At 64.1% G+C, this 21,088-nt stretch overlaps 1 protein-coding gene across 1 annotated transcript; it reads right to left on the bottom strand.

The window, feature by feature from the left end:
* Positions 1 to 61: 61 nt before the first annotated feature.
* On the bottom strand, positions 62 to 20,454 carry PC (pyruvate carboxylase). Its single transcript, XM_036405608.2, has 21 exons — positions 20,431 to 20,454; positions 18,556 to 18,682; positions 17,197 to 17,381; positions 16,258 to 16,423; positions 15,518 to 15,663; positions 14,442 to 14,559; positions 13,593 to 13,744; positions 12,326 to 12,444; positions 11,039 to 11,201; positions 9,771 to 9,953; positions 9,012 to 9,156; positions 8,300 to 8,389; positions 6,931 to 7,152; positions 5,976 to 6,132; positions 5,195 to 5,435; positions 4,480 to 4,729; positions 3,716 to 3,960; positions 3,218 to 3,397; positions 2,258 to 2,506; positions 1,459 to 1,599; positions 62 to 848 (listed from the first exon to the last, which is right to left on the bottom strand). Exons 2-21 carry the CDS (start codon positions 18,680 to 18,682, stop codon positions 600 to 602), a joined length of 3,528 nt encoding a protein of 1,175 aa, XP_036261501.1. The 5' UTR covers positions 20,431 to 20,454; the 3' UTR covers positions 62 to 599.
* Positions 20,455 to 21,088: the final 634 nt, after the last annotated feature.

The following is a 21,088-nucleotide window of genomic DNA, read 5'->3' on the forward strand; positions in this document are numbered from 1 at the left end:
CCCAAATTCTCCAGATCCCCCCTAAGGCAGCTTGGCAGGGATGGGGGGAGGGGCCCCCCAAAAAAAAAAAAAAGGGGGGGGAGGGCGGCTCAAAAGGGGGGAGGGGGCACAAAACTGGGGGAAATTAAACCCCTCCCCCAAAAAAGGGGTGAGCCCCCTCTCCCCAAACTCTTCTCCACCTCCCCAAGAAGGTTCAGCCCCAAAATTGGGGTGAAATGCCCAAAAAAATGGGGGGGGGCACCTCAATTATTGGGTGTGTGCGTCCCCCCCCCTCCTGAAATGGATCGTACCACCCTAAAAAAGGGAGCCCCCCCCCCCCCCAATTAGGGTTATCCCCCCCTCTTTTCAAAAAATGAGGTGTTCCCCCAAAGCGGGACCCCCCCTTCACGGGGCACCTCTTAATTAAGACGTGGCCCCCCCTTAATTAAAACACGCCCCCCCCCAAATTAAGGCCTTGTTGTAGCGCCCGGCGCCCGCCAGGGGGCGCCACCCGCGGGGAGGGGGCTCTTAAAGGGGCCACGCCCCATTTTGGCGAGGTCGCTTCCAGGGGAGTTTTGGGGTAACTCGGGGGGGGTTTTTGGGGGGGAACCCCCCGAATTCTACTCGATGACGGCGATGAGGTCCTCGCCCTCCAGGCTGAGCCCCGGGCGCACGTGGACCTTGGTGACTTTGCCTCCCACGGGCGCCGTCACCACCGTTTCCATTTTCATGGCGCTGAGCACGCACAGAGGGTCCCCCTTGGCCACCGTTGTCCCCTCCTTGACCCGGACCTCGACCACCTCCCCCGGCATGGGGGCCCCCACCTGGCCCTTGGCCCCCTTCTCAGCCTTGGGGTGCACGTGCATCTCCTGGGGGGTGGGAAACGGGGGGGGGGGGGTCCGGGGTCACCTCGGTGTCCCCAGAGTCACCCCAAGGTCACCCCAGGGCTCCTCACCCCGGGCAGAGCCTCCTGGAGTCCCCACAAAGTCACGCCTGGCTCCCCTCAGACCCCCCAAAAAAATCCAGATCCCCCCCAAAATCCCCTCAGAGCCCCCCAAAATCTCTTCAGATCCCCCAAAGATCCCCCCAAACCACCCCAAATTCCTCCCAAATCCCCTCAAATCCCCACTAAATCCTCCCAGATCCCTCCAAATCTCCCTGAATTCCCCCCAAATTCTTCCCAAACCCCCCAAATCCCCAAAATTCTCCCCCATATCCCCCTGAATTCTTCCCAAATCCTTCCAAATCCCCCCAAAATCCCCCAAATCCCCCTGAATTCCCCCCAAACCACCACAAATCCCCTCAAAATCCCCCAAATCCCCCCAAATCCCCAGCCCACCTTGAGCACCTGCGTGTCCCGCACCAGGATGGATCTCAGCTGCACTCCCAAAATCCCCCAAAAACCCCCCCAAACCGCCACAAATCCCCTCAAAATGCCCCAAAATCCCCCCAAAATCCCCCCAAATCCCCTGGGCCCACCTTGAGCGCCTGCGTGTCCCGCACCAGGATGGATCTCAGCTGCCCGTTGAGCTCGAAGAAAACCTCGCGCTGCCCGGCCGCGTTCAGGTCGCCGAGCGCCAGCGCCTTGATGTGCAGGGTTTTACCCCGCTCCAGCTCCACCTGGGAGTAAACGCAGAGTAAATCAGGTGTAAAGGCCTTGATGTGCAGGGTTTTACCCCGCTCCAGCTCCACCTGGGAGTAAACGCAGAGTAAATCAGGTGTAAAGGGCGTAAATCAGGTGTAACTGGTGTGTATGGGTGTCCGGGCTGTGTAACTGCTGTGTAAGGGCCTTGATGCGCAGGGTTTTACCCCGCTCCAGCTCCACCTGAGAGTAAAGTGTGAGTAAATAACGTGTAACTGGTGTGTAAGGGATGTGCAGGCTGTTCCTGGGCACCAGCTCCACCTGCGAGCAAAGTGGGTGTAGATAATGTGTAAAGGCTGCGTAACTGGTGTGTAAGGGGCTCCAGAGCTGGGCAAGGAGCTCCAGGAGTGAGCAGCTCCCAGCTCCTCTCCCAGTCCCTCCCATTGCGCCCCAGTCCCCTCTCACTCCCTCCCAGTACCCCCCAGTCCCCTCTCACTCCCTCCCAGTACCCTCCAGTCCCTCCCAGTCCCTCCCAGTGCCTCTCACTCCCTCCCAGTACCTCCCAGTCCCTCCCAATCACCTCCGAGCGCCCCTCACTCCCTTCCCAGTCCCCCCCAGTCCCTCTCATTGCCCCCCAATCCTCTCTCGCTCCCTCCCAGTCCCTCTCAATCCCCCCCAGTCCCTCCCAGTGCCCACCTCGAACTCCTCGGCGATGGTGGGCCCCTCGAGGAAGAGGCGGGTGCCCAGGCAGGCCACGGGCCCGAAGGTGCTGCGGAAGGAGCGGAACTCGTCGTAGACCTTGGGGTAGAGCGCGGCCGAGAGCAGCTCCTCGGGGCTGGGGGGGGCCCCGTGCCGCGCCCCCAACTCCCGGCCCAGCGCCTCGAAATCCAGGGGGGGCAGCGACGCCCCCGGGCGCCCCTCGACCCGCGGGAGATCCTTCAGAACCTGGGGGGACAAACGGGGGGGTTGGTGGGGCACAGGGGACATCGTGGGAATGGAACAGGGGACAGGGGACAGGGGACAGGGGACATGGCAATGGGACAGGGAACACAGGACAGGAGATCCTTCAGAACCTGGGGGGACAAACGGGGGGCTTGGTGGGGCACAGGGGACATCGTGGGAATGGAACATGGGGACAGGGGACAGGAGATCCTTCAGAACCTGGGGAGACAAAAAACAAATGGGGGGTGGGGGCTTAATGGGGTGGGGGGCATGGGACAGGGGACAGCGAAGCCCCCGGGTGCCCCTCGACCCACGGGAGATCCTTCAGAACCTGGGGGGACAAACGGGGGGGTTGGTGGGGCAATGGGGACAGGGGACAGGGGACATGGGAATGGGACAGGGACAGGGGACAGGGGAGATGGCAATGGGGTGGGGGACAAGGTAGTGGGGTGGGGTCATGGCAATGGGGTGGGGGGACATGGCAATGGGGTGGGTGCCATGGCAACCAGTGATGGAGATGGCAGCAGGGACCACAGCATCCCGTTGCCATGGCAGCAGCCTCCAGTACCTCTGAGTGCATCCCAGTCCCCCCAGTACCTCCCAGTCCCTCCCAGTCCATCCCAGTCCATCCCACTCCTCTCCAGTCCATCCCAGTCCCTCCCAGTCCGTCCCAGTCCCTCCCAGTCCGTCCCAGCAGCGCCCATCAGGCCCCACCTTGGAGCGGAAGGGCTCGGGGAAGCCGCCCGGGGGGACCCCGATGTGTCCCTGCAGGAATTCCACCACGCTCAGGGGGAAGGAGAGCTCGTCCGCCCGCGCCTCCACCTCCTCGCGGGAGAGCCCGTTCTGCACCATGAACTGCGCCAGGTCCCCCACCACCTTCGACGTGGGCGTCACCTGAGGGCACCCGGGGTCAGCAGGGGTCACCTCAGGGCCACCAGGGTGAGGTCACCTCGGGGTCATCTCACAGTCCACTCCTGGTTAACTCCTGGGGCAACTTGGGGTCACCCAAGGGGAGACCCCCCCCACCCCATGGACAGCACCCAGTGGACATCACCCACCCCATGGACACCATTCTATGGACACCACCCCGCCCCATGGAGACCACCCACCCCACAGAGAGCATCTGCCCCATGGAGACCATTCTGAGGCGACCCCAACCCCATGGAGACCCCACCCCATGGCCCCCGTACGCCCCCCAGGAGCCCCCGGTACCTTGATGAGGTCCCCGAGCAGCTTGTTGGCCTCGGTGTAGGCCTTCTTGACCTCCTTGAACTTGTGTCCCAGCCCCATGGCGTGGGCCTGGAAGTGCAGGTTCGTGTACTGCCCGCCCGGGATCTCGTTCTCGTACACGTCCGCGTTGCCCGACTTCATGGTGGCCGTGCAGTCGAAGGCGGCGTAGAGGCCCCGCGCCGCCTCCCAGTACTCGCTGTACTCGAACACGCGCTGCAGGTCGATGCCTGGGGACAAGGGACACGTGGGGACACTGTGGGGACACGTGGGGACATGGCAGGGACGTGGCAGGGACACCAAGGGGGTGTGGTGTGGGGGCGTCGTGGATTCGGGATGAGCTTGTGACTGTGGTGGCACCTTCAGGACGGTGGTGGTGGCACCTCCATGGCCATTGGGGCTCCTCAAACCCTTGGTGGCCACTCCAATCCTTGCAATTCCTCCAACCCTTGGTGGCACCTCAAACCCTCATTGTCCCCTTCAACCCTTGGGGACACCTCAAACCCTTGGTGGCATCTTAAACCTTTGATGACACCCCAAACCCTCTATGTCCCTCCAACCCTCGGTGACACTTCCAAACCCTTGGTGACACCTCCAAACCCTTGGGGACATCTCAAACCCTTGGGGACACCTCAAACCCTTGGGGACATCTCAAACCCTCCATGACGCTCCACCCCTCGTTATCCCCCTTGTCTCCCCGTCCCCTCCCTGTCCCCACCTGTGTCCAGGGCTGTCCCCCATGTCCCCACCTGTGTCCAGGGCTGTCCCTCGTGCGCAGGCCACCACGGCGCCCATGCTGGGCTGCGAGGTCATGCCGGACATGGCGTCCACGGCCACGTCCACCACGTCGGCGCCGGCCTGGGCGGCCGCCAGCATGGAGGCGACGCCGGCGCCGGCCGTGTCGTGGGTGTGGACGTGCAGGGGCACCTCGGGGTGCTGCTCCCGCAGGGCCCCCACCAGCAGCCGGGCGGCCGCGGGGGTCAGGAGCCCGGCCATGTCCTGGGGAGGGGACGCGGGGGTCACGCGGGGGGCGGGGGGACCCTCAGTGTCCCACCCCTCATCCAGCCCAGCCTTGGACAACAGGGGAGCCCCAAATTCTCCCCAGCGCCCCCAAAATCCCCTTCCCAAATCCTCCCAGGACCCCCCCAAACACCCCCAGACCCCGACCTTGATGCAGAGCACACGTGTGTCCCTGCTGCCACCAGCGCCCATCCCATTCCCCCCAAACCCCCTGAAACCCCTGCAGGACCACCCAAAACCCCCTCAAACCTCCCCAAATCCCCCAGGACCCCCAAATCCCCGACCTTGATGCAGAGCACACGTGTGTCCCCGCCGCCACCAGCTCCCTGGCCAGCCCCATCCCATCCCTTCAAACCCCCCCCAAATTCCCCCAAATCCCCCCAAAACCCCCTCAAACCTCCCCAAATCCCCCCCAAACCCCCCAGGACCCCCCAAATCCCCAACCTTGATGCAGAGCACGTGTGTCCCCGCCGCCACCAGCTCCCTGGCCAGCCCCAGGTAGTACTCCAGGCTGTACTTGGTGCGCGTGGGGTCGGCCACGTCGCCGGTGTAGGAGAGCGCGGCCTCCACCACGGCGCCGGCGCTGCCCGCGGCCTCCACGCCCAGCAGCAGGTTGGGCACGTAGTTGAGGGCGTCAAAGACGCGGAAAATGTCCATGCCATTGGCCACGGCCACCTCGCAGAACCTGGGGACGCCGCGTGGGGACATGGGTTGGGGTGGCCACAGCCCGGGGGGGCCCCGTGGGAGGTTTTGGGGTTGGGGTCGCTTTGGTCACTCGGGGTGTCCCTCTCTGTCCCTCCATGTCCCCACTTCCCCCAGGTCCCCCCATGTCCCCCATATCCCTCCATGTCCCAATGTCCCCTGTGTCCCCAGGTCTCCTCCCGTGTCCCCTCAGTGTCCTCCCATGTCCCCATGCACCAGCGCACTGCATTGTGGGTCCCCATGTCCCCCCACATGTCCCCATGTCCCCATGGTGTCCCCATGGTGTCCCTGTGGTGTCCCTGTGGTGTCCCCGTGGTGTCCCCGTGGTGCCGTGGTGTCCCCATGTTCCCCCCCCCGCCATGTCCCCAGGGTGTCTCCGACGTTGTCGGGGTAGTTGGTGTAGCCCACGGCGTAGTGTCCCCATGGTGTCCCTGTGGTGTCCCTGTGGTGTCCCCATGGTGTCCCTGTGGTGTCCCCATGGTGTCCCCCTGTCCCTCCATGTCCCCCCCACGTCCCCCCGCACCTGTGCACGACGTTGTCGGGGTAGTTGGTGTAGCCCACGGCGTTGGCCCCGCGCAGCAGCATCTGGAAGGGGATGTTGGGCACGAGGCGCCGCAGCTCCCGCAGCCGCTCCCAGGGGCACTCGTGCAGGAACCGCATGGCAACGTCGAAGGTGGCGCCTGGGGACACGCCCCGCCCTCAGACACGCCCCCGGGGCACGGGCACGCCCCTCGCGGGCGAGACGCACCCATCACGTGAGAGCCACGCCCATCACGTGAGAGCCACGCCCATCACGTGAGAGCCACGCCCATCACGTGAGAGTCACGCCCATCACGTGAGAGCCGCGCCCATCACGTGAGAGCCACGCCCATCACGTGAAACCCACACCCCTTCATTCAAGCCCTGCCCTTACACGCCCCTGTTCCTGTGCAAGACCCGCCCCAATTGCCACACCCAAACCCCACCCACTCAAGCCCCGCCCCCCTCATCCATTCCTCCTCAGCCCCAGGGGTTCCCATGGAAACCTTTCCCAGGAATGCCCCACACCTTAAGCCACGCCCATTTAAGCCCCTCCTCTAATGAGGCCACTCCCTTTTAAGCTACACCCTATTAAGCCCCTCCCCTCATTGTTCCACCCCATTAGACCCGTCCCCTCGTTACCCCACCCCATTAAGCCCCTCCCTTTGCTACCACACCCTATTAAGCCCCTCCCCTAACTGCCACACCCCATTAACCCTCACTGCTGCGCCCCCTCAGCCCCACCCCATCAAGCCCCGCCCCCTCAGGCCCCGCCCACCCCCAAGCCCCGCCCACCTCCCCATGTCTCCATGCTGCAGAGGGGGCTGAGCGTGTGCCCCGCCCCCTCAGGCCCCGCCCACCCCCAAGCCCCGCCCACCTCCCCACGTCTCCATGCTGCAGAGGGGGCTGAGCGCGTGCCCCGCCCCCTCAGGCCCCGCCCACCCCCAAGCCCCGCCCACCTCCCCACGTCTCCATGCTGCAGAGGGGGCTGAGCGCGTGCGCCACGAAGGGCGCGATGCGGGCGAGGTCGCGGGTGCGGACGCGCGTGGCCAGCAGGGACTGGTGGGCGTCGCGGAAGGTGGTGTCGGTGAGCAGCAGCCCCCGGTGCCCCCGCAGCGCCCGCGCGAAGCCCCCGGGGCCCTCGCGCTGCAGCACCGCCCGCAGCCCCGCGGGGGGGGCGCCTGTGTGGGGCATGGGGGGCAGAGGTCAGGGGGGGCAGGGGCAGTAAAGGGGGCAGGGGACAGTAAAGGGGGCAGGGGGAGTAAAGGGGGCAGTAAAGGGGGCAGGGGCAGTAAAGGAGGGGGCAGAGGGCAGTAAAGGGGGCAGGGGGCAGTAAAGGAGGCAGGGGGAGTAAAGGGGGCAGTAAAGGGGGCAGGGGGCAGTAAAGGAGGGGGCAGAGGGCAGTAAAGGGGGCAGGGGGAGTAAAGGGGGCAGGGGGAGTAAAGGGGGCAGTAAAGGGGGCAGGGGGAGTAAAGGGGGCAGGGGGGCAGTAAAGGAGGGGGCAGAGGGGGCAGAAGTTAGGGGGGAGTGGGCAGTAAATGGGGCAGGGGGCGCCTGTGTGGGGCATGGAGGGCAGAGGTTAGAGGGGGCAGGGGGGCAGTAAAAGGGGCAGGGGGGCAGTAAAGGGGCAGGGGGGCAGTAAAGGAGGGGGCAGAGGGGGCATGGAAGGGTCAGGGGTCAGTGTGAGGGGGTACAGAGTCAGGAAGGGGGTGACAAAGGGTGGCACTGGAGGGGTCAGGGGATGGGACAGGTGACAAGGACACTCTGGGGACACTCTGGGGACACACTGGGGACACACTGGGGACACATTGGGGACACTCTGGGGACACTCTGGGGACACTTTGGGGACACATTGGGGACACTTTGGGGACACTGGGGACACTCTGGGGACACTTTGGGGACACTCTGGGGACACACTGGGTTCACATTGGGGACACATTGGGGACACATTGGGGACGCACTGGGGACACTCTGGGGACACTCTGGGGACACATTGGGGACGCACTGGGGACACATTGGGGACACATTGGGGACACATTGGGGACACACTGGGGACACTCTGGGGACACTCTGGGGACACATTGGGGACGCACTGGAGACACATTGGCGACACTCTGGGGACACTCTGGGGACACTCTGGGTTCACATTGGGGACACTCTGGGGACACTTTGGGGACACATTGGGGACACGTTGGGGACACATTGGGGACGCTCTGGGACACACTGGGGACACTCTGGGTTCACATTGGGGACACTCTGGGGACACGTTGGGGACACTTTGGGGACACATTGGGGACGCTCTGGGGACACTCTGGGCCCCCCACTCACCCATGGGCACCGGGGGGGGCGTGGGCTCCACCAGCGCCGCCTTGGCCTTCACCGGGAGGGGGGTGCTGGGCCCGTTCACCATCACGTGACCTGGGGGGGGGGGGACAGGTGTGACACAGGGGGTGACAACCCCGGGGACCCCCACAGGAGCCCCCCAAACCCTGCCCAGGCTCCCCCAGAACCCCACGGGAGAGGATTTCGGGGGTTTTTGGAGAAAACCACACCTGGGCACACCTGGGCTGGGTTCCTCTGCCCCCCATGGGGGCCCAGGTGTGTCCACAGAACCCCCAAAAATCCCTCACAGGACCCTGAGAGACCCCCCCAGGTGCCCTCAGGTGCCAGGGCTGACCCAGGGAGTGCAGCAGAGGTGCCCCCCATTCCCCCAGTGCCCCCCAGGTGTGTATTTACCCCCCCAGGTGTACATTCACCCCCCCCAGGTGTGTATTTACCCCCCCAGGTGTGTGTTTACCCCCCCCCCCCAGGTGTGTATTTACCCCCCCAGGTGCACATTCACCCCCTCAGGTGTGTATTTACCCCCCCAGGTGTGTATTTACCCCCCCAGGTGTGTATTTACCCCCCCAGGTGCACATTCCCCCCCCCAGGTGTGTATTTACCCCCCCCCCGGTGTGTATTTACCCCCCCCCAGGTGTGTATTTACCCCCCCAGGTGCACATTCCCCCCCCAGGTGTGTGTTTCTCCCCCCTGAGCCCACCCAGGTAGTGCAGCAGTTTCTGGGCGCGGTTCTGGCCCGGCCGCAGGTGGAACAGTTCGGGGTTCTCATCGATGAACTGGGTGTCAGCAGCACCTGCCAGGAACTGCGGGTGTGCCAGAACGTTCTGCAGGAACGGGATGTTGGTCTGCGGGAACAGGGGGGGTCAGGGGCTCCCAGAGACCCCCGGGATGGGCTGGGGGGGGTCAGGGGCTCCCAGAGACCCCCGGGACGGGCTGGGGGCTCCCAGAGACCCCCGGAATGGGCTGGGGGACAGAAAGGGGAGCCTGAAGGGTCCTGGGGGGCAGGGAGGGGATGTCAGAGCCCCTAAACCCACATGGCGGACACCAAGAGCACCTCAAATCCCTGTGCAGGGCATGGGGGGATGGGGGGGGGTCACCAATTCCCCCCCAAATCCCCCAAACCCTCCCCCACCCCACCCCAAACCCTTCACGTGTCAGGACCCCCCCCCCCCCCAAGACCACCAAACCCCTCCTGGGTCACAGCTGCCCCCCCCAACCCCTTGTGCCTCCCAAGGACCCCCCCAAAACCCCCCAGTGTCACCCCAAGGACCCTCCCCAACCCCTTCCCGCACCGTTTCCCTCCCCCACACCACTCGTGCCCCCCAAGGACACCCCAAGCATCTCCCAGGACCCCCCAAATCCCTTCCTTCACCGTTTCCCTCCCCCAAACCCCTCGTTCCCCCCCCCAAGACCCCCCTGAAACCCCCAAAGCCCCCCCCAAGCCCCTCCCCAGCCCCACCTTGACCCCCCGGATGCGGAACTCGGCCAGCGCCCGGCTCATCTTGGCGGCGGCCGCGGGCTGGTCCGGCCCGTGCGCCACCACCTTGACCAGCAGGGAATCGTAATGGGGCGAGATCAGAGCGCCCTGGAACGCCGAGGCCCCGTCCAGGCGGATCCCCATCCCCTCCCCGGAGCGGAACACCTGCAGGGAGGGACCCAAATACCATGGGAACGCCCCAAAATCCAATGGGAACGCCCCAAAATCCAATGGGAACGCCCCAAAATCCAATGGAAACACCTCAAAATCCAATGGGAACACCCCAAAATCCAATGGAAACACCTCAAAATCCAATGGGAACACCTCAAAATCCCATGGGAACACCCCAAAATCCAATGGGAACGCCCCAAAATCCCATGGGAACGCCCCAAAATCCAATGGAAACACCTCAAAATCCCATGGGAACGCCCCAAGATCCAATGGGAATGCCTCAAAATCCAATGGAAATGCCCCAAAATCCAATGGAAATGCCCCAAAATCCCATGGGAACGCCCCAAAATCCAATGGGAACGCCCCAAAATCCAATGGGAACACCCCAAAATCCCACGGGAACGCCCCAAAATCCAATGGGAATGCCTCAAAATCCAATGGAAACACCCAAAAACCCCATGGAAACACCTCAAAGTCCTAGAGGCACCCCAAAACCCCATGGAAACACCCCAAAATCCCATGGAAACACCCCAAATCCTACAGACACCCCCAAATGCTATAAACACCTCCACAGACCCCTCCAAACCCACAGACACCCCAAGGGAAGCGCCAAGGGGGGATCCGTGAGGGGGAACCCCAAGGGGATCTGAGCCTGGGGGTCCTGGGTCTGTCCCGAACCTGGGGGTGCCCAGGGGTGCCCTGGGGGTCCCAGGGGTCCTGGGGCTGTCCCCATCCCGGTGTCCCCTTTGTCCCCACCCCGGTGCTGTCCCAGGGTGGGTCCCTCACCTCGATGCGGCCGGTGTCGGGCTGGAACCCACATGGGGTCCTGCACTGTCCCCACCCTGGCACTGTCCCCATCCCGGGCTGTCCCCATCCCGGTGCTGTCCCCACCCTGGCACTGTCCCCATCCCGGTGTCCCCTTTGTCCCCATCCCGGTGCTGTCCCAGGGTGGGTCCCTCACCTCGATGTGGCCGGTGTCGGGCTGGAAGCCTGGCGGGGTCCTGGCACTGTCCCCACCCTGGCACTGTCCCCATCCCGGTGCTGTCCCCACCCCGGGGGTCCCGGGGGTCCCCCCTCACCTCGATGCGGCCGGTGTCGGGCTGGAAGCCGCGCGCGGGGTCCTCGGTGGTCACCCGGCACTGGATGGCGCAGCCGTTCACGCGGATCCGCTCCTGCTCCAGCCCCAGCTCGGGCAGCGACCGCCCCGCGGCCACCTGGAGCTGGGCGTGCACCAGGTCCACGCTGGGGACACGGGGGGACACTGGGGTTAGGGGGGTACGGGGGACACGGGGACAGGGGGGACACGGGGACAATGGGGGACATGGGGACAATGGGGGACACGGGGACAATGGGGGACATGGGGGGTACGGGGGACACGGGCACAATGGGGGACACGGGGACAGGGGGGGACATGGGGACAATGGGGGACATGGGGACAATGGGGGACATGGGGGGTACAGGGGACACGGGGACAATGGGGGACATGGGGACAATGGGGGACACAGGGACAGTGGGGGACATGGGGACAATGGGGGACATGGGGACAATGGGGGACACGAGGACAATGGGGGACATGGGGACAATGGGGGACATGGGGGGTACGGGGGACACGGGGACAATGGGGGACATGGGGACAATGGGGGACATGGGGGGTACAGGGGACACGGGGACAATGAGGGACATGGGGGGTACGGGGGACACGGGGACAATGGGGGACATGGGGACAATGGGGGACACAGGGACAGTGGGGGACATGGGGACAATGGGGGACATAGGGACAATGGGGACAATGGGGGACATAGGGACAATGGGGACAATGGGGTTAGGGGGGTACGGGGGACACGGGGACAATGAGGGACACGGGGACAATGGGGGACATGGGGACAATGGGGTTAGGGGGGTACAGGGGACACGGGGACAATGAGGGACACGGGGACAATGGGGGACATGGGGACAATGGGGTTAGGGGGGTACGGGGGACATGGGGACAATGGGGGACACGGGGACACTGGGGTTAGGGGCATCAGGGGACACGGGTCCATGCTGGGGACACGGGGACAGCAGGGACATTGGGTCAGGGGGTACAGGGCACAATGGGGGACCATTTTTCTGGTGTCCCCCCCACTGTTTTTGGGTTCCCATTTCTGGGTTCCCCAATGCCATTTTTGCGTTCCCCAATGCCATTTTTGGGGTCCCCAATGCCATTTTTGGGTTCCCATGCCACTTTTGGGTTCCCCAATGCCATTTTTGCGTTCCCCAATGCCATTTTTGGGGTCCCCAATGCCATTTTTGCGTTCCCCAATGCCATTTTTGGGGTCCCCAATGCCATTTTTGGTCTGCCCCCGGCGTTTCGGGGCCCGGCTCACTCGGTGATCTCCTCGGTGACCGTGTGCTCCACCTGCAGCCGCGAGTTGACCTCGATGAAGTAATAGTCCCCACTCTGGTCCACCAGGAACTCCACGGTGCCGGCGTTCTCGTAGCCCACCTGGGACCCCCGAGCCGGGCTCAGGGGGGGCCGGGGGCTGCAGCTCCCGGGGTCCCCCCCAGCCCCAGCTCCTGGAGCCCCCCAGGGTCCCCAAAGTCCTCCTGGGGGCCTTCTCACATTGTCCTGGTTCCCCAATGTCCACCTGAGCCCACCCAATGTCCACCTGAGTCCCTCAATGTCCACCTTGGTCACTCAACGTCCATCTTGGTCACTCAATGTCCACTTGAGTCACTCAACGTCCACCTTGGTCACTCAATGTCCACCTGAGCCCACCCAATGTCCACCTGAGTCCCTCAATGTCCACCTTGGTCACTCAATGTCCACTTGAGTCACTCAACGTCCACCTTGGTCACTCAATGTCTGCCTTAGTCACTCAACGTCCATCTTGGTCCCTCAATGTCCATCTCAGTCACTCAATGTCCACTTGGGTCACTCAATGTCCACTTGGGTCCCTCAATGTCCATCTTGGTCACTCAATGTCCACTTGAGTCACTCAATGTCTGCCTCAGTCACTCAATGTCTGCCTCAGTCACTCAATGTCCATCTTGGTCCCTCAACGTCCATCTTGGTCACTCAATGTCCACCTTGGTCACTCAATGTCCACCTCAGTCCCTCAATGTCCACCTCAGTCCCTCAATGTCCACTTGGGTCCCTCAATGTCCATCTTGGTCACTCAATGTCCACCTCAGTCCCTCAATGTTCTCCCAGAAACCCCAATGTTCTCCTTGACCCCAATTTTCTTCTGGGTCCTTCAATGTCCACCTGAGTCCCCCAACATCCACCTGAGCCCCCCAATGTCCACCTGAGCCCCCCAATGTCCACCTGAGTCCCCCAACATCCACCTGAGCCCCCCAATGTCCACCTGAGTCCCCCAACATCCACCTGAGCCCCCCAATGTCCACCTGAGCCCCCTCAATGTCCACCTGAGCCCCCCAACGTCCACCTGAGTCCCCCAACATCCACCTGAGCCCCCCAATGTCCACCTGAGCCCCCCAACATCCACCTGAGTCCCCCAACGTCCACCTGAGCCCCCCAATGTCCACCTGAGCCCCCCAATGTTCTCCTCAGCCCCTGATGTCCTCCCAGGATCCCATCCCCATTCCCCCAGGGCTGTCCCCAGGGCTGTCCCCTCTGTCCCCAGGTGTCACCTGCCGGGCCAGGCGCACGGCGTCGTCGGCCAGGCGGGCTCGGAGCTCCGGGGGCAGCCGCGCTGCCGGGGCGATCTCCACGACCTTCTGGTGCCGGCGCTGCACGGAGCAGTCGCGCTCGTAGAGATGGACCACGTTCCCGTGGGAGTCACCTGGGCACCGGGCACACCAAAAACGGGACTGGGAACCCCAAAAATGGAACTGGGAACCCCAAAAATGGGACTGGGGACACCAAAAATGGGACTGGGGACACCAAAAATGGAACTGGGGACACCAAAAATGGGACTGGGGACACCAAAAATGGGACTGGGGACACCAAAAATGGGACCTGCACGGAGCAGTCCCGCTCACAGAGATGGACCACGTTCCCGTGGGAGTCACCTGGGCACCGGGCACACCAAAAACGGAGTAACTGACCCCAAAAATGGAACAACTGACCCCAAAAGTGGGACTGGGGACCCCAAAAATGGAACTGGGAACCCCAAAAATGGAACAACTGACCCCAAAAATGGGACTGGGGACACCAAAAATGGGACTGGGGACACCAAAATGGGACTGGGGACACCAAAAATGGGACTGGGGACACCAAAAATGGGACCTGCATGGAGCAGTCGCGCTCACAGAGATGGACCACGTTCCCGTGGGAGTCACCTGGGCACCGGGCACACCAAAAATGGGACTGGGAACCCCAAAAATGGAACTGGGGACCCCAAAAATGGGACTGGGAACCCCAAAAATGGGACTGGGGACACCAAAAATGGGACTGGGAACCCCAAAAATGGGACTGGGGACCCCAAAAGGGCCCCGGGAACCCCAAGCATGGCCCAGCAAACCCCAACGCAGCCGTACCCAGGATCTGGACCTCGATGTGCCGCGGGCGCTCGATGAATTTCTCCACGAACAGGTCCCCGTTCCCAAAGGCGGCCAAAGCCTCCGAGGTGGCGCGGGAGAAATTCTCCTCCAGCTCCTGCGGGACCCCAAAAGTGGCTCCCCAAATTCCAGGGACTCCCCAAAACCCAGGGACCCCAAATTGCAGGGACTTCCAAAACCCAAGAACCCCAAAACTCAGGGACCCCAAATTTCAGGGACTCCAAATTTCAGTGACCCCAAATTCCAGGGACCCCCCCCAAAACCCAGGGACCCCAAATTTCAGTGACACCAAATTCCAGGGACCCCCAAAACCCAGGATATCCTCACCTCGAGTTCCCCTCAAATGCAGGGACCCCAAATCTGGGGGATCCTAAATCCAGGAATCCCAAATCCCAGGATATCCCCCCCACCCCAAAGTCATGGGTTCCAAATCCAAAATTCCGGGGTCTTCCCAAATCTGGGATCTCCCCCCCACACCGCATGACCCCAAATCTGGGTACCCCAAAACCTGGGGCACCTCAAACCCTGGGGTTCCCCCAAATCCAGGGTCCCCCCACCCCAGTTTTGGGGTCCTCCCAGGTCCAGGATTTGGGGTTCCTGAGGGTTGGGATTGCTGCGGATTTGGGGGTTTGGGGACGTGAGAGCTCCTGGAATTTTGGGGTTCTGGGGATTTGGGGTTGCTGGGATTTGAGGTTCTGGGGATTTGGGGTCCTGGAATTTGGGGTTCTGGGGATTTGGGGTTGCTGGGATTTGACGTTTCTGGGGAATTTCATTTCTCAGAGATTTGGGACTCTGGGGATTTGGCATTCCTGGGGGATTTGGGATTTTGAATGATTTGTGTTCCTGTGCACGGGGGGGTCCAGGGGGTTTGGGTTCCTGGGGAATTTGGGGTCTGGGGGTTTCGGTTCCCGGGGGGTTTGGGTTCTGGGGGATTTGGGCTCCTGGGCAGTGGAACTCCAGGGGATTTGGGCTCCGGGGGTTTGGGTTCAGGGAGATTTGGGTTCTGGGGGATTTGGGTTCTGGGGGATTTGGGCTCGGGGCTTTGGGGTCGGTACCTGGGGGGCCCGGACCACCCTCATGCCGCGGCCGCCGCCCCCGTGGGCGGCTTTGAGGATCACGGGGAACCCGACCCGGGCGGCGAAATCCTGAGCCTCGGCCAGCGCCGACACCGGCGACGGCGTCCCCGGCACCACCGGCACCCCTGCGGGCATGGAGGCTCAGAGACCCCAAAATCCCCCCTGAAAACCCCCAAAAATACCCCGAGATCCCCCAAAATCCCCCCTGAAAACCCCCCAGAATACCCCCGGACCATAAAAATACCCCCTGAAACCCCCAGAACCCAAAAATCCCCCCCGACCCCCAAAATGCCCCTGAAACCCCCCAGAATACCCCCAGACCCCCCAAATTCCCCTTTAACCCCTGCAAATCCCCTTTAACCTCCCCAAATCCCCCTTGAAGCTCCCCAAACCCCCCTTTAACCTCTCCAACCCCGCCTTGAACCCCCAAAATCCCCCTTAAACCCCTGCAAAGCCCCTTTTAACCCCTCCAACCCCCCAAACCCTCTTTAACTCCTGAAATTCTCCTTCATCCCCCCCAAACCCCCCTTTTAACCCCCCCATGAACCCCCCTAAGACCCCCCCAAATCTCCCTTGAACCCCACCAAACCCACTTTTAACCCCCCCAAACCCCCTTTAAACCCCCCCAAGCTTCCCCAAACCCCCTTTTAACCCCCCCAAATCCCCTTTTAACCCCCCCAAACCCCCTTTTACCCCCTCCCAGCCCCCCAGGCCCCCACCTGCGGCGATGGCGATGGCCCGAGCCTCCACCTTGTCCCCCATCTTCCTGACCACCTCCGGCCGGGGCCCCACGAAGCGAACGCCGGCGTCCAGGCAGGCCTGGGCGAAATCCGCGCGCTCCGACAGGAACCCGTACCCGGGGTGGATGGCGTCCACCTCGTTCTCCTGGAAACGGGGGGAACAGGGGGTCAGGGGGGGCTTTGGGGGCACCCACGGGGGCTTTGGGACCACCAGGGCACCCCCGGGGGATTTGGGACCACCAGGGCACCCATGGGGCCAACAGGGCTCCGACAGGAACCCGTACCCGGGGTGGATGGCGCCCACCTCGTTCTCCTGGGAAATGGGGGGCACAGGGGGTCAGGGGGGGCTTTGGGGACACCCACGGGGGCTTTGGGACCACCACGGCACCCATGGGGCCACCAGGGCACCCACAGAGGGTACCCGTACCCGGGGTGGATGGCACCCACCTCGTTCTCCTGAAAATGGGGGGCATGGGGGGTACTAGGGCACCCTTGGGGGCTTTGGGGACACCCACGGGGGCTTTGGGACCACCAGGGCACCCACAGAGGGTACCTGTACCCGGGGTGGATGGCGCCCACCTTGTTCTCCTGGAAAATGGGGGCACAGGGGGGGCTCAGGGGCTGCCAGGGCACCCGTGGGGACCAGCAGGGCACCCATGGGGGATTTGGGAGCACCAGGGCACCCACAGAGAGCACCAGGGGGGCACAGGGGCACCCCCAGGGACTTTGGGACCATCAGGGCACCCACGAGGCCAGCAGGACAAGCCAGGGGGTACCAGGGGGGCTCAGGGGCTGCCAGGGCACCCATGGGGGATTTGGGGGGCTCCTGGGGCCACCAGGACACCCCTGTGGGCACCCCCAATGTCCCCAGGTGTATCTGAGCTGTGTCCCCCCGTGTCCCCAGGTGTGTCCCCGTACCTGTGCCACCCGGATGATGTCGGGGATGTGCAGGTAGGCCTGCACGGGGGGCAGCCCCCTCCCCACCAGGTACGCCTCGTCCGCCTTCTGCCGGTGCATCTGCCCCGTGTCCTGCTCCGAGTACACGGCCACCGTGCGGATGCCCAGCTCCGTGCAGGCCCGGAACACGCGGATGGCAATCTCACCTGGGGACATGGGGACATTGGGGACACTGGGGACACTGGACAGGGCTATGGAGACATTGGGGACACTGGGGACACAGGACAGGGCTATGGAGACATGGCACAGGGACACAGGGACACAGGGATACAGGGATACAGGGACATTGGGGACAGGGACAGGGACACCGTGCAGATCCCCAGCTCCGTGCAGGCCCGGAACACGCGGATGGCAATCTCACCTGGGGACATGGGGGACATTGGGGACACAGGACCGGGCTATGGGGACACTGTGGGGATAGACACAGTGACACGGGGACACAGGGACACGAGGACACGGGGACACGGCCACCGTGTGGATGCCCAGCTCTGTGCAGGCCCGGAACACATGGATGGCAATCTCACCTGGGGACATGGGGGACATTGGGGACACAGGACAGGGCTATGGGGACACTGTGGGGATAGACACAGGGACACGGGGACACAGGGACACAGGGACACGGGGACACAGGGACACGGCCACCGTGCGGATGCCCAGCTCCGTGCAGGCCCAGAACACACGGATGGCAATCTCACCTGGGGACATGGGGGACATTGGGGACACCTTGGGGACACAGGACAGGGACACAGGGACACTCTGGGGACACAGCCACCATCCAGATCCTCAGCCCTGTGCACGCTCAGGACACGTGGATGGTGACTCCATCTTGGGGACATTGGGGACAGGGGCACAGGGACATGGGGACACTCTGGGGACAGGGCCACCATGTGGATCCTCAGCCCAGTGCACGCCCAGCACACGTGGATGGATGGTGGCTCCATCCTGGGGACACTTGGGGACATGGGGACACCTGGGGACACCTGGGGACAACAACTTGGCAACCTCACCTGGGGCCACACAGGCTCAGGGGGGGTTCAAGGGACACTGGGGGCTCAGGGGGGCTCAGGGGACATGGGGGGGGTCCCAGGGGGGGCTCGGGGGGTTCAGGGGGTTTTTGGGGGGGTCTCAGGGGGTCTCCAGGCACTCACCCCTGTTGGCCACCAGCACCTTCCTCAGGGGCCGGTAGCTGACGGGCCTGGGGGCTCAGGGGGGGCTCAGGGGGGTTTTTGGGGGGGTCTCAGGGGGCTCAGAGGGGTTCAGAGGGGGTCAGGGTGGGTCAGAGGGTCCCTGGGGGGTCTCAGGGGGTCTCCAGGCACTCACCCCTGTTGGCCACCAGCACCTTCCTCAGGGGCCGGTAGCTGACGGGCCGGGCGGGCCCGGGGGGGCCCCGGAGCAGCCGCAGCCCCAGGAGGGCGCGGCCCCCGCGGGGGCGGCACAGCTGGAACATCTGGGGGGGGGGGGGCGGGGTCATCAGGGCAGACCCCGAATCCCCCCACAAGGGGAGAATCGCCCTCCCCTCCCCCCCAAATCCCCTCTGCCCCACTGACCTTTGACCCCCCCTTGAGTCAAAAAAAGCCCCCGGGCCCCCCCCCCCACCCCCGCCCGCTCACCCCTGCCCCAGTGACCTTTGACCCCTCTCCCGCGGTTTGGTCTCCTCTTGCGTGGGGGCTCACCCCAAAATCCCCCCCCCAAAAATCCCCCGAATTCCACCCAAAATCCCGCCTAAAATCCCTCCAAAAATTCCCTCCAAATCCCCTCAAAAATCCCCAAAATTTCCTCAAAAATTCCTCCAGAATTCCCCCCGAAAATCCCTCCCAAAATTCCCCCAAATCCCCCCCAAAAAATCCCTAAAAATCCCCCCCAAAAAAATCCCCAAAAAATCCCCCAAATCCCCACCCCCGGATTTTTACACAACCCCCCCCCCCCCTCCTTGCACACTCAGGGTCCTGCCCGGGCCTGTCCCCCCTTGCACAACCCCCCCTCCCCTCCCCCTCCTTGCACAATCACCTCTCCCACCCCCCCCGCCCAAATTCCTCCGGGACCCCCCCCTTGCACAAAATTGCACAAAATTGCACAAATTCGCACAAATCCCCCTCCCCATTTTGCACAACCCCCTCCCACACAAATCCCCCCTTGCACAAATTTGCACAAATTCCCCCCCCCCTTTTGCACAAGCGTCCCGCCCCCCCTTTTGCACAACCCCCCCCCCCCCAAAATCCCCAAATTGCACAATTCCCCCCCAAATCCCCCTCCCCTTTTTGCACAATCCCCCCCAAAGGCGTCCCCCCCCTCCTTGCACAATCCGCCCCCCCCCATTTTGTACAAATCCCCCCCCCCCTTTTTGCACAATTCCCTCCCCCCCTCCCCAAAAAGTGCCCCCCCCCCCCCCCGCCCCGCCCCCTGCACGACCCCAGCCCCCCCCCCCAGCCCCGGTACCGTCACCGTCCCGTCCCCTCTCGCTCTCCCCTCTCTGTCCCCGGTGTCCCCCTGTCCCCGTGTCCGTCTGTCCGTCTGTCCGGTGTGCCCTCCCTTCCCTCCCGAGCCCCCCGCCGGTCCCGACCCCCCCCCCCCCGGTGAATCATTGACCGGGGAGGGGCAAAGTCCGAGGGGGGGCACCGGGGGGGGGCGGTGGCGCCACCGAGGGGCAAACTGGGACAAACTGGGGCAAACTGGGGGAAACTGGGGCAAACTGGGGCAAACTGGGGGAAACTGGGACAAACTGGGGCAAAATGGGGGAAAATAGGGGCAAAATGGGGGAAAATGGGGGAAAATGGGGCTCTGGGCCCTATAGGGGCTCCATAGGGGGGGCTCGCACGGGGGGCTCGGATCCTATCGGGTGTCACGGGGGGGGTCTTGGACCTCATGGGGGCTCCATAGGGGATCCCATAGAGGGTCCTGTAGGGGTCCCATAGGGGATCCTATAGGGGGTCCTATAGGGGGTCCCAAACCCTATAGGGGATCCTATAGGGGATTCTATCGGGGATCCCACAGGGGGTCCCAGGGGGGTCCCGGCCCCACGGGGGCTCCCCCATTCCGCTCTGTGTGTTTGGGGGGGGGAGGTCGCGGGGGTCGCGGGGGTCGCGGGGGCCCCCGGGGCGGGGGGGCGGCCCCTCCTCGCCCCGAGCGCTGCCCTCCCCGGCGGGGTCATGTCGCGACAGTCGGGCGATACCGGAGGTCACGTGGTTGCTCACTCACCGCTCCGCGACCGCCGCTTCCCCCCGCGTCCCGGCGGCCCCGCTGGCCACGCCCCCTCACCCCCCATTGGCCGCCCGCCAGCGGCCCCGCCCACTGCTGGCAGAAGCCGCGCCCCTTTGCCCAAACATGGCGCCTTATTGGCTCGGCCGCTTCCGCCCTCGCCTCGCCATTGGCTCAATTAAATGTCACGCATCTCTCAGGTCCCGCCCCCTCCCTCCTCGCATGAGGGGGCGGGGCTCTGTGACGTCACAGTCGAGCCTCCCGCTGCCATTGGCGGCTCCGCGGTCGCTGACGGGGCGGGGGCGGAGCCAAACGAGAGGGGCGGGGTCGGGTGATCTCACGTGATTCCTGCAGGCCCCGCCCTTTACCGGATGTGCGGCGGGCGGTCCTCCTGTCCGACAGGAGGCGCCCCTTGCCGGCCGTGGCGGCGCTCCCGGGGCCGCCAGGGGCTCTCTATGGCCGCCGCCCCCCCGGAGGTCTCCCCCAGCCCCTCCGGGCGCTCTGCGGCCGCTCCCCCCACACAGGGGAAGGAACTGGGGCCTTTAGGCCCCTTTAGGAGGGTGCAGGCCTCTCCCCCCGCCCTCTAAGAAGCGTCCTAGAGCCGCTCACCGCTTTTAGGAGGACATTCCACGAGGGGATCCGCCCTATAGGAGACCCT

The sequence above is a fragment of the Molothrus ater genome, unplaced genomic scaffold, assembly GCF_012460135.2.
Source record: "Molothrus ater isolate BHLD 08-10-18 breed brown headed cowbird unplaced genomic scaffold, BPBGC_Mater_1.1 matUn_MA122, whole genome shotgun sequence".
In the NCBI taxonomy this organism is placed as follows: Eukaryota; Metazoa; Chordata; class Aves; order Passeriformes; family Icteridae; genus Molothrus; species Molothrus ater.